Source organism: Mesoplodon bidens (assembly GCF_964165515.1).
Source record: "Mesoplodon bidens genome assembly, chromosome: 3".
Taxonomy (NCBI): Eukaryota; Metazoa; Chordata; class Mammalia; order Artiodactyla; family Ziphiidae; genus Mesoplodon; species Mesoplodon bidens.
In genome coordinates, this window is record NC_138178.1 from 143,608,450 (window position 1) to 143,621,767 (window position 13,318).

Below are 13,318 nucleotides of genomic sequence, written 5' to 3' on the forward strand. Positions count from 1 at the left end.
TTTCAATGGAAGTTTGAAAATAAACTTTTTTCTATCTCCTACACAAATAATAAATAATTCTTAAAAATATACTATTTAAAACTTATCTATTTCAAAATGCCTAATAACTTTTTTATACCATACCTGTGATGGGCTTCATTATTTCTTTTTAGACAGATACGAAACTTGGGGGAAAAAGAGCATGGATTGAATTATTCTCTGGCTAGTGGGCAGGAAATAACTTCCTTAAAAGTCTAATTTTGAATAGATTGTATTATTTTGGAACCAAAGCTATTATAGAAACTTAGGGATCAAAATTATAAATGTACAATAAAATATAAATAAATATTTGAAATGTTAATAAACCATTAGAAATCGGAGCCTTTAAAATAAAGGATTTCCTAAGTATAAAAATTTTTCATAAGTGGGTGGGGCAGTTGGTAGAGCTGTGACTTAATACCAAGATTCTAATTTTTGACTTAATTCTTCATTATTCTTTGCAATATTTCCTTGAACTTCTCTATCCTTTTATTGGTTTGCCTTTCTCCAGAAATGCATTAGAGTATTTATTTTTCCCCGACACACTTATAGAATTATTGCTTCTCTTACTTTCATTTCTTTCTTTCCTCTTTTTTACTTTGCCTTAATAAATCACAAATGAAACAGAATTGTTTTACAATGAAACACCAGTTTTACTGGAAGGGCTGAAATATAGTGAATTGAAATATTAACCAGATCCCCAAAAGAATTTCTTTATTTACAAGAGTTTGTTTAAATTTTGAGTTCTCAAGTAAAACTTTTTTTAAAACCTCCTTCTCCAGTCACAACTACCAGAAGCAATCTATATCTGTACCAATATGTACTGAGTGATATTGGTTGGAAGAGAAACAATTTCTAAAAAAAAAAAAGTTTTCTTTCCTGTCATTGATACCCATACTTTAAAAAAGAAACTGGCATAATAAAATAGGATTAAAAATGTCTGTCTCTCAGGGTAGTTCTGAATGTAAGTTAGATAATTCTAAAAATAAAACAATTCAATCCCTGGGACAAACAAACAGAAATTTTTTTTTAATCTATACAATCTTAATCTAAATCAATACAAAATATATCAGGGGAGAAAAAGGGGAAATCTACATTAGTCATTCTATAATGAGAGCCCAAATTTAATGAAGAGACCTGAGAGCCAGAGAATTTAATATAAGCTATGCTTTTTTTATTGATATGTCTCCAGATAGCTAATGGAACTCTCTAAGACCTGCATTCTCTCATCAATAAAACAAACACACAAAATATATAACCTTTTCTCACAGTTCTTCACCAAACATCTTGCAGCTAAAGAGATGTGTTAATGCATACATCCAGTGATATGGGTGCCTATCTTAAGTGGCTTCTACAACCCCCAAATTCTTTGAAGTTTCATATTTTATTTCAAAAATCAATGTAAAGTTGGGTTTCTACTCCAAAATCTTGTTTTTGCCTTTAAAAAATATTACACTTACAACTACTTATTATTGGCAAGAGAGATGAGGGTGAGATGGGGTAATTTTCTGCTTTGTTAATAATGGAAATAATATTACAGTGAGCTCAGTTTTGGAGAACTGAGCTAAATCAAAGGGAATCAACAATCTGTATTGTGTTAGCATCCAGGCAATTTCTTTTGTTGCATGATATATCTAAAATTCAAGCTCTTATTTTAAAAAGTGAATACAAATAGCAGTCATTTCACTACTTTAGTGACCACATCCTGGTAATTAATTCCTGAGGACAGATTACCCAGTAATTAATTCCTGAAGAAATATTCCCAGAATGTTGCAAAACAGGTGATATAGTGCAATCTTTTCAGACAATTTTTAATGGATATCTTGTTAAATATATTTAGACTGAGAAGCTGAATAGAAGATTGAAATGATTTTGATCCTCCGATTTATGTCTTAACAATCTCAGTAAAAATATTTACATAAAAGGATTTCTTCAGGGTACAAAAATCATTAGTTATAATATTTTTTGTTTTGCAGGTAACATTTTAGCTTTCATATATCATTATTATAAACTAATAATCTCAACCAACCTGTAATCCCTACAATTCTTTACATCCAATTCTCAAACTTCATTTATATTGCAGTGATCTTATATGTAGTATAAACATTTGCAGTTTAGCCTCTCTTAGTTATTGATACAGAATGTTTATAGCCTCATAGAAAAATATGTATAAAATTAGCTAACAATGTGAGGCTTTTATAATTATCATGAAGAGTAAAGTTCATTTTATCCAAATGCTAATCTTTTGTGATTTATTTTAAATTCTAATAAAAGAAAAATAGTAATCAGGTATCTGGATTAGCTGTGAATTTCTTTTATTTTTACTACTCCATCATAATTGATGATTAAGGGTTGACTAGCATAAATGAGAGCATTATGTCTTAAAATCTATTGATTTGACTTTTCTCTACAACTCAAATTTTAGTATATGTGACAAATCTTTTTCATATTCTTTCTGAAATTTTTCAATATTAGGGATAATTACCTGTATCAGGAGCCACAAAAAATCACATGACACTTGATTTACAACCACTTGTGGCTTTGATAACCACATTGGTTTTCTAAAGTCTTCCTGTTACGATAGTTAAGGATTCACAAAATCAGATTTAAATACAGAAAATTGGTGTCAAGCATTGACAGATGAGCTGTCTGCTCCTAAAAGTCTTTGTGTAAATTGATATATAGTCTGTTTTTCATGTTCAGAGTTCAATGGTGATTGTCTTTTCTCTTCTTATATTTCATTCTTTAAACTTCTGTACTTGCACCTGCATTTGGAATTGAAATGATTTAGGAAAAATTCCATTCATACATTAATGTGGTAACATAAAATTTCTTCCATAAATGAGATAGATAGACAAACAGGCACACAGGGACATGTATACATATACATCCTGCTTTTGATATAAAGATGTTCTCTGAAATCAAAGAAAAAAACATAAGAAAATGACTAAATAACATGAACTCACTGTCCATCCAGAGGCCCTTTCTTATAGACTGTTTCCATTCTAATTAGTATCCACTGTTTCTAAATTTAAGAACTCTGTTCAACCAAGAAGGGTAAGAATCAGTGATTATCTTTAGGGTTCAATATTTAATTAATGTTGAAGAATTAGTAAAAACTGTATCAAGTAAAACCAAAAGTTGACAGAATTCTTATGGATCAAGATGCTTTTTCTCAAAGTGAAAATCCAATTTTCTCAGTATTATTCCTAAGCAATCTACTTATGCTATCAGAGATGTCCTAAAAGGGATAAGACAATCTATAGCCTGTCCCCAGAAACTATAATTTTCTAGCACGGTCAGATTTCTTATTTTTCCTGAGGACTTTAACGCTGGGAATTTGGCATCAAATTGATACTTCATCACTTGTTTCCTAACACAAGCAAGAGAATCACAACTAACTTGAGCTATGCTGGTCTGAATGGAGACCGTCATTCTGCACATGTAGGAATGCATAATGTAAAAGCACTTGGTCTGAAGCTTCCTTCCAGTCTCCCCCCTACTCTTTTTTTAGTTTGACTTCCTCTTTAACCAAAATATTATTGTTACAGCTCTATTAAAAAGCAAAGGGATTTCTAGTTTATACCTAATCTAATAAAACACTTTGGGTTTAGAATCTTCCTTTTCTCATTTACACAGTGAGGTGAAACAAATTTTTAAAATAGCAGTTTTACTTTTCTTTTTTTCCTATCTTACCCAAAAGGAAAAAATAACTGAAATAACTGAAAGCTTTGAGGGAGTAAATGTATCTAACTTTGGTCTGGCATTAAAATTTTCTGGTTGGGCAGCACAATTGTTTAATTGGGAATCTCAGTGACAGCTGAACAACCTCAATGCTTGGGTTAACAAGCAGAGGAGCTTCATTCTGTCACCTGTCAAGAATGATGCTTGTCAGGACTGATCTTTCCACTTAAGGAACACTCGTGTTTCTAGTCATAGCACTGATGTTTTCTGATATTACAATGGAATAGACACTAAAGGAGACAAAGTTTTCTGCACAGGTATATTTGTAATTCTTTGTTTTTCGTAAGCCAAATGCAAATGTAACACTACTCCAGATACTGCTTCATGAGAAGTCCCCAAGATAACCAAAAGTAAGTGCCCATTTCCTCATCTTAGGAATAGTGTCATAACAAAGACTGAATTCTAGTGACCAGCCTATCTGCAGAGCATGTCATATAGCCTCTGGGTTAGTTAACTCCTTGGCTTGGCCTCCTAAGATGTATCTCAAAGAGTCAATTGATGTTTTTGCATGTATTATTTACTAATGTTTAGAAAATTTTTTAAGTTCACTTTTTCTTTATTCTGTCTTTTTTACCCATCTTCCCTCATTGTAGCAAATTAGACGGCCGGATGAAAGCAAAGGAGTTGCTAGTAGAGTTGGATCCCTCAAAGTAAATATGTTTCTAACATTTTTTGGCAAGATTTCGTCTATAGCCTACACTTCTTCCTTTTTGGAGGGTGGTGGGAGGAAGGGGGCTTTTTCCATTTTTCACCATCCCATTTTGTTTTATTTTAATATTTTTATTGGCTGTTGGGTCATATTTTTTTTGTTTGTTTCAGCTACACATAGAGCAACCAGCTGAAGGCAAGCTGCCAAATAACTAGCTTTGAGTGGCACCACAAACAAGAGAAAGGGCAACTGCCTCATTACGGGTGCCTGTAATTTGGGGTTCTAGAGTAAACCGTTCCTCTGATTGATGTCACTGACTATGTGTTAAGTTCCTGTTACACAGAGAACTAATATTTATTTTCAGAATGTTATATCCCCTTTTTACTTTTTTTTGTTAAATGTTATTTTAGTGTCATTACCATTTGTAGTTCATTCCAGAAAATAATTATTATGAGTTAATAACATGTATTTTATATATATATATATATATATATCTTAAGAATTAGAGAGAAAAGGAATTTCATATGATGCTAGCTAGTATAGGGGCTCACATATAGCTAATAGTAAACACTCTTAATCCCCTTTGTTTTATTTGTTAAAAGTTAAAAAATTTATATATCAACAGAAACTGATATATATATATAAATGTTTGCCCATTTGTGTATGTGACCTACTAATACACCACTTAAAGATTTCTGATCTAATGGTCCCATTTGGTAGTTGTTAAATATCAATTTGGTCAATTTATCTTGGGCACTCGATACTCTAACATTTAATCACAATGAAAGGTAAATAAATTATCACCCTTAAGAGACATGGACATAGCCAATTAATCACTTTTAATGCTGCCACCATAAATGCAAGTTAGAATATTTGCTGAATTTTAAAAATATGCAGAGAAATCTCCCTCAATATTAACCACTTCTTCTATCTCAGTCCCATTTGTCCTTACAGCAATAGGAACTGCTAAATTAATCAAAATGACATAATTCACTGTACTGGGATGTCCCAAAATTCAATAACTACTTTGAGGCTAATATTAAGTCATTTAAAAATTTTACACACCTCCAGTTTATTTCCATTTAACAATTTTTGAAGCACTAATTTCTGCACTCTTTCCTCTCCTTGCCTCTTCTGCCTTCTTAATTTTACTTTTTGTTGTTGTTTATTTATCTGTGTGTGCACACACATGAGTGCACATGGATGAGGGTGTGTCTGTATGTTTGTGTCCTTTATTCCAAACAAGCCATCTTCTCTGTTCTCTAACACTGCTATATACTGGGTAGCATTTTGTTGTTGTTGTTATTTCACTAAGAATAATCAGAGGGGATGGGAAGTGTCGATTATATACCTATTGCAAAAGCGAGGCAAGCTAAAATTATTTAGTCAGAAAAATATGACTTTATGTGTCTTGATATATCAGTAGCATTCCTCACTGTCTACCTGTGAGGTATCATATTTTAATTTTTTAAGGGAAGATAAATCCATTATTGTTGAGACTATGGATTATGACTCAGATTCAAGGGAAAAGGTGCAGTTTGACATAACTTTTTGGAAATGACTGATAGTGAAATAGAAATAAAATGGCATCCATACTGCAGCACCATCTGTTATAAACTGGATTGTGTGTTCGAGTACACGTGTGTTTATCTATCTCGAAGTTCAGCTTTTGGATGTGTAGAACTTCAAGTTGTAATTGTATGTTTATTGTTTTTAAGTGTATATACAATATGATTATGTGTATACATATAAATATGTATAAGAACAAAATATACATTTTAGTATTCAATCAGTTTATTTGAATATGGATGCAGCCTTAAATCAAAAAGTGTGTTTGGGAAAGAAAGGCAAATTTCATAATTTTAAACGTCTTTATTCCATATTTCTACAAAATAGAAAATTTTAAAGTGAGTCTCTAGGGGTTTATAAGGATAGTTAAGGTATTTATTTTCTCTAACACTTTGGGGAGAAAAGAGGCTTTAATTAAAATAAAATATTCTCTTCCTACTCACAGTTTATTGAGCATGTATTCTTGCGCTATACAAAGCTCTTTGATGTTTTGAAATGTTTGCCAAAGGCAGTGAGAAATGTATAACGCTATGATCTTATTTTTAAAAGGAAAAAGGAAAACTGAAAAGAGACCAAGTTGCTTTTTCAATTCATTTTCTGATGTTTACATGTAGCTCCATCGAAAGCTGGAGGAGCTCAGAGATCACCTAGAAGGCAATGTGAAAGGATACTCTCTCAGAGTAAATGTACGATTTCACCCGGTGATTTTTTTTTTTTTTTTCCTAAACTTCTGCTGACTGGTAATTCCAAATCTGATTGGTTTGTCCTCTCATCTCCATCTTTTTTACTTTCTGTCTCTTTTCTCCCTATCTCTTTCTTTCTTTTCTAACTGCAGCTTCATGCTCACATTTATGAAAGAAAGATTAAATTGGCATAGAAGACCTTTAAGCCACACTAACATTGCATTTGATTTAATAGCATTCTGGCTCCAATGCAAATTAAAACCTTTTTTTTTTTTTCAAAATCTGTGTTTCTTATACAATTGTATAATTTTCTGACGATCTTTTCATGAGACTTCATTTGGAGCTTTTCCATTTACTGTGTCTTCTGTCCCTTGTTGGATGTGTCAGCAGGATTATAAATTATGGGCTGGATCCAAGTGATAGAGGCTTGATGTTTCAGTTTCAGTTATCAAGGAAAATATTCAGTGTTACAGTCTCATTATAGGTAATCTGGCAAGTAGATACATCTATTCTGAGTTAATAGACTTCTCTTAACTCAGACTCTTTGGGAATAACTATAAGATATCATTTTTTGTCTAAAAATAAGAAAATTAGGCAGTAAGAATCTTCACTATGAACACTATTATGTAACATCTTACAAATACTTGAGATAATGGCTAGTATACCCTGGACAACACTGAAGGAGAACAATACCTTATAGCCACTCAATACTGTACATACGTCATATAGGCATACTAACAATAGTATTTTTTGTGACTGATAGGTCAGACTCAGAATGCTTGGTCCTTCTCCTGAGTATATCTTTTCAAGATAAATGGAATTAAAATCTCTAAAATGGTACATGGTATAAATATGGTAGAAGAAAAGCTAAAATATTACAGTAAATAATTTCTGGCTCGATTTAACCTTGACCTCCTATTTCTGAGGCTTTGAAAAAAAGTTCCTATGAAACTTAGCCCTGATTTACTTCTCCCAAGATTATTGTCATACATTTAATTCATATTGCTATAATAATTTTGTTTTGAAGGATAGAATAAAAAATAATAGTGCTATGATAATTCTCTGGTTTCTCAGCTTTATTTTTATTATATACTATGTGTATTTTGTATATCTCTTCATTAAATTTCTATTTACTAAAGTTCAAGGTTTTTTATTAATATCAGTCGTTAAATTCTGATAGCTAAACAGAAAAGGAAATTAATACATCTCATTTTTCTACTTATTTCTTTTGAGCCAGTCCTTCTTTTCAGTTATATTCTTAGAGAATTTGAAAAATTACCTACAGTCATCCCCAGAATCTATCCCACTGTTTTAAAAAAATATATATAAAAGATTAGTATGAATTTTATGATTAAATTAGTCTAGATATATCTGGATATCATTCTAGAAACTCCTAAAAAGATTCTGATAATGTATGTTTTTAGTGCCATACTCTTCCCTAACCAGTCATAAAAAATGATATTATTTTTCTTTCAGTGAAACCAAGACCAGAAAGTTGAGACTTGCTAAGATCTATATGGTAGGGAGTTTGTGTTAGATTAGGGTTAAATTGAAATCTCTGTGCTTTGGAAATTGGTTTTCTCATGCCACTCTTCAATTTCTTTTTTTCAATACCTGTACTGCATGATGGAGTACATAATAACTAGTCTCAGTGTCTTCATCTTTTGTTTCATTTCACTGGGTCACACTTTGTTCTGATTACCTTTCTTCTAAAAAGATTGAATATAAGGTGTATCCTTCTAAGACGCCTGTTAACTAGAAAAGTACAGAAAAACAAAAAAATATATTGTCAAAAGGCAAATAATAGTATTTTCTCTACAGAGTTCAGCTAGGAAAAGACACAAATCAAAATCTTAGCTGAATGTTCAGTGTCTCTCCTTCCCTTTAATTCTTATTGCCCCAGAATGCCTTAAACTATGCCTTGTATATTAAAAATTGTTGCTTAGAAGCAGAATAAAGTTATTCTAAGTACCATATGCTATATAAGCAGATTTCGTTTCTAAAATGAGATAAATTGGCATATAGTGACCATTCCATTGTGAAAATTTATTGTAGGTGTCCACACAGAAGAGCAAGTATATGAATGCCTTTTAATTCATTGAACATCGCTAAATATTTCAATAAGATGAAAGGTTCAGAACCATGTTGCCACTTAAATATCTTATTTAATAGTTGAAGAAGGTGAGACATCATTCAGAAGTTTGGGATAAGGATTTAATTAAATTATTCATGTTTCAATTGGTATCATCTAAATGATGTATTATTTTTTAGAGGAAAGAACCCTGCATTTTTATTTATTACTTATAATCAATGATATAAAGTAGACTTGTATTAGGAGGTAATTTTTAGAACAGTATTAAATTTTATTTATTTCTCATATGAAAACATAATTTTTAATTTTACATGGACTCTTCTATAGCAAAAAGTAGGATGCATTCGATTCTTGAATTCTAAGTTAAGAATGTATCATCTTTTTCTGTACTTTATACAAAACTGAAGTATTCCGAACCCTAAATGAGTTTTTAGTAATTTTAATAATAATAAAATTATCATCTTGTACCTAAACAGAGTTTGCCTAATTTAACTACTGCAAAAATAGCTACAAATCCTTAGATTGATAATGTGTTGAGAATAATGACTGAAGAATAAAACCACAGAAAGGAAAAAATTAATTTTCCATGTAATCTAATGCATGAATCTAGTAGGAAGTATATAAATCAGACAGAGAAAGACAAATACTGTATGATATCACTTATATGTGGAATCTAAAAAACACACCAAACCTAGTGAGTACAACAAAAAAGAAGCCAACTCACAGATATAGAGAACAAACTAATGGTTACAAGTGGGGAAAGGGAGGGGGAAGGGGCAACCTAGGGGTCAGGGATTAAAAGGTACAAACTATTACATATAAAGCTACAAGGATATATTGTACAACACAGGGAATATAGTCAATAATTTATAATAGCTGTAAATGGAGTGTAACCTTTAATATTATGGCTCACTATACTGTTACACCTATATTTACATAGTATTGTACATCAACTATACTTCAATAAAAAAGTAATTAAAAAGTAATGCAGACAGATAATCGGAAAACATAAGATAATGCAAATGAATTCCTTTAAGTAATGTACATCAAGGTAAATTTATAAAATTGAAGTTAATTCATTAAAGAGCAATAGGGCCCTGGGAAGCTTGAATGTTAAAACATTCAGAAAAAAAGTAGATAAGTACTGATGAAATAAAGACAAAAAGAAAAGAAAGGAGAGGAATAAAAATACCTCAAAGCCACAAATTTTTTATTTTCACTCAGTCTATGTAATACGATGATACATTTCCATTCAGCTACAAATATATACAGGTAGGTTTGGGGTAATCAAATATGTTAATTTTTTAAAGCCTTTAACAAACAGTAAAAGGGAAGGTGACTTATGAAGACAGATTATTGGCACATAAGTGAACTAAGGAGAAAGGAGATGAAGTAGAAGGAATATGATAATTATAAGTACCTGCTATGCTAACACAAAAAAAGGGATGGTATTATCTGAAGTGGAAAAAGGTAAGGGAGGAGTTATCACTTGACTATATTTTTATTAAGTTTAAGAAAAATGTTTGAATCAAGCCAGAAAGTAATATCTTTTGAAGTGTAGTTTTTAAATGTTTAATAATTTCCTGAGTGCCAAAATAAGACTGGTATGAAATGGAGTAATACAAATAATGAATTAGATGGTTGTGATTTTATGTCTTTCAAGATCAGTGTCTTCATTCCAGCTTTAGTGCTAAACTAACTCATCTTATATTGTTGATGAATTGTCTTCGGGTTTTTTGCACTTTTTTATTCACTAAATTAATGCTATAACTCAGGGGTCAGCAAACTACAGCCCTTGGACTAAATCCTGTTTCTCTTTTGTGAGCCCATGAGCTAGGAATAATTTTTGCACTTTTAAATGATGTGGGGGAAATCAAAAGAATATCATTTTGTGACATGTGGAAAATTATATGAAATTCAAATTTCAGTGTCCCAAAAATAAAGTTTTATTGAAACACAGCCACACTCTTTCATTTGCATATAATCTGTGGTTGCTTTTGCAGTACAACAGCAGTTGAATAGTTACAACAAAGACCATATGGCACATAAAGCCTAAAATATTTACTATCTGACTGTTTACAGAAAAAGTTTGCTGACACCTGCTAAAACTGGTTAGTGTGTCAAGGCGACATTGACAAAGAAATTATTATAACAGCGATTATGTGAAATTATCATCATTTTACAAACTGAGAAAAGGAGAGCTGCTTATTTTTTCTGAGGATGGTTTCGGATCATTCTGCATGGAAGCATGCACTTAAAAGAGTTGATCCCCTGAAATTTTCTACCTTTATGTTTTTATTCTTCCTTTTTACACTTTATTCTGTGCTTTTCACATGCCAAGCACACATACATGCACACAAGGTAAACTCAGTATGGAATTACATTAAACCCTTCAAATATAGAACTATCATATGGATAAAGTATCGATTATAAATTCCTCTTCTTTGGGGAGCCCCTTATAGAGATTTAAAGATAAATTCCACTCTTGCTCTTTAAACTTATTTAAAATGTGTTTTTAGAGTATTTTTGCTGTACACATTGTATTTTTCTGTTTATTACTTCCTTGCATCTTAATAAAGATATTTCCCCTGAAAACCACGATCAACTTTTGATTTTTGCTAAATTTCCTACTTGACCTCACCTAAAATCATACCTTCTATAGGAAATTTCATACAACTAAGAAAGACACCCTGAAGTGATCAAGTAATACATCATATCTTAATATAGCACTTAAAAATCTGAAAGTGTCTACACTGAATCAGCCTACTTTGATTGAGGTGAGAAAGAACTACTGGAACATTAGTCCTTAGATGAATAATCTTTTGGTAGCTTTTAAATGAGTAAACATCAATTTGTTTATGTACTCTACTTTCTTTAAGCAAATTTCAATGTTTTTTGGTTCTTGTATGTAGAACATTGAGCCTCCTGAGTCTTCCTTGTTTGACATTTTGGCATTTACTCATATTAATAATATGTGTTTATTTACTATTTAATATATAACATGTAACATCCTGAGTATCTTGGTAGATAATGTTTTGTAATATGACCAGATTACAATAATGGTGAAGATGACAGTAAATCAATTTTAAGAATATCTCTTTGGAAAACAGGCTAATTTTGCTCTTTCACTTTATAGAATTCACTTAACATGTAAAGTTAATTAATGCAATTCTGAAGTTTCAGTTCTACTGAAAAATAACAAAGATCTTTCTTCTGCTTTGAACCATCTATTACTTATAAAAATCACCTGCAGTAGCCTAAGACAGCATTTGGAGTGGAAGTGACACATCTGTGAGGTGTTTAATGCTTACGGTGCTTCTCAGAATTGACATTAAGACAATAGGGTACTAGTAAAAGATCTCCTTGACAAGTAAATTTCCCTAGTAATTGAAAATGGAGAAGTGAGGGGGGAAAAAGACAAGACTCTCAAACTATTTTGAAAGATAAAGTTTTTCAGTTTTATAGGTATAGTTATAGGAACAGAACAAACATGCAGAGGAAAGCTTTCTCAAAACTAGTATCCCGCTAAAGAAAATCAGATATGCATGTGGTTGAAAGAAAGATTTAATTTCTTAATATGTATAGAATTGATCATATTTTAGAAACTACCTCATAGTAACTCATTAAGTGGCAGTGATACATTTTATCACAAATCTTTGTGATGGTAAGTGTAAAACCTTCTGAATATTATTTCACACAATTCAGTTTTTGAGGATAAAAGAAAAAGATTTTGTATATTCACTTATTCAGTAAGCCCTTATTGAGTGCCTACTATATTCTGCTCTGGTGGGTGCTGGAAATACACTTAAAGAACAGATCAGGTAATAAGGACATTTCTGATTTCTCCACTGTGCAATCTTCTTCTTTACCTTATTTCCCTACCCTAACTTTGTATTTTGGAACTTCCTGAAGAATTTGTAACTAGAAAATGCATGCTAGAATATTTAGCTCACATGGCATTCTGACAACATAATGAAAGAAGAGGCCACAGAATTGAGTGTGGCAGTGTGACAACCTAGAAAGTAAGAACAGGCCAGGAAATTATCAAATGAAAGTCATGAAGATTAAACATGGTTTTAAGTATAAAATAGTTATTGCAAAAAAATCAATGAAACATTCTGATAAAAGACAGGTCTGGAGAAGAGTTTTGTGGTTACGTTTTTTAAATATCTTTTTGGTGTTGCTACTGGCTTATTTGTTTATTTAGATTCAGTAATACTGAATGGATTCAGTAATGAGAATGGAATAGTAGGAACAGGAAATTAGAATCAGAATACTGATGCCCTCAGTATTGGTGCCCTCTTTAAAGAGTAACATGAAAATGTACAATAGAGTCATTCTATAAATAATCTCACATGTAGTTTGCTAGTGTTAAGACAGTGAGATCAGTGTGGTACCATAGGAAAAAGTGACCAGTGTTCCACTTCCCTGTTAACCTTAAATGAGCGTCTTCTGAACAAGATCATACCAGATTCTGATCTGGGGAGCCATCTCCATCATGGATTTTTTTTTTAAGCCAGGTATTTTTTTATCACACAGTTCTCCTCAAATAGTATGAACCTT

General features: G+C 31.5%; 1 protein-coding gene across 3 annotated transcripts in view; it reads left to right on the forward strand.

Annotated features, from left to right (window-relative positions):
• GPHN (gephyrin) overlaps positions 1-13,318 on the forward strand; it is a 639,047-nt gene that overhangs the window by 421,504 nt on the left and 204,225 nt on the right. The window contains exons 10-11 of one of the 3 annotated variants that reach the window (XM_081229975.1): positions 4,356-4,412; positions 6,595-6,666. The exons of 1 other annotated variant lie outside the window; for it this stretch is intronic. In XM_081229975.1, coding sequence (XP_081086101.1) covers positions 4,356-4,412; positions 6,595-6,666 — 129 coding nt within the window. The remainder of the gene's footprint in view (positions 1-4,355; positions 4,413-6,594; positions 6,667-13,318) is intronic. One more of the 3 variants, XM_081229976.1, reaches the window with a different exon arrangement.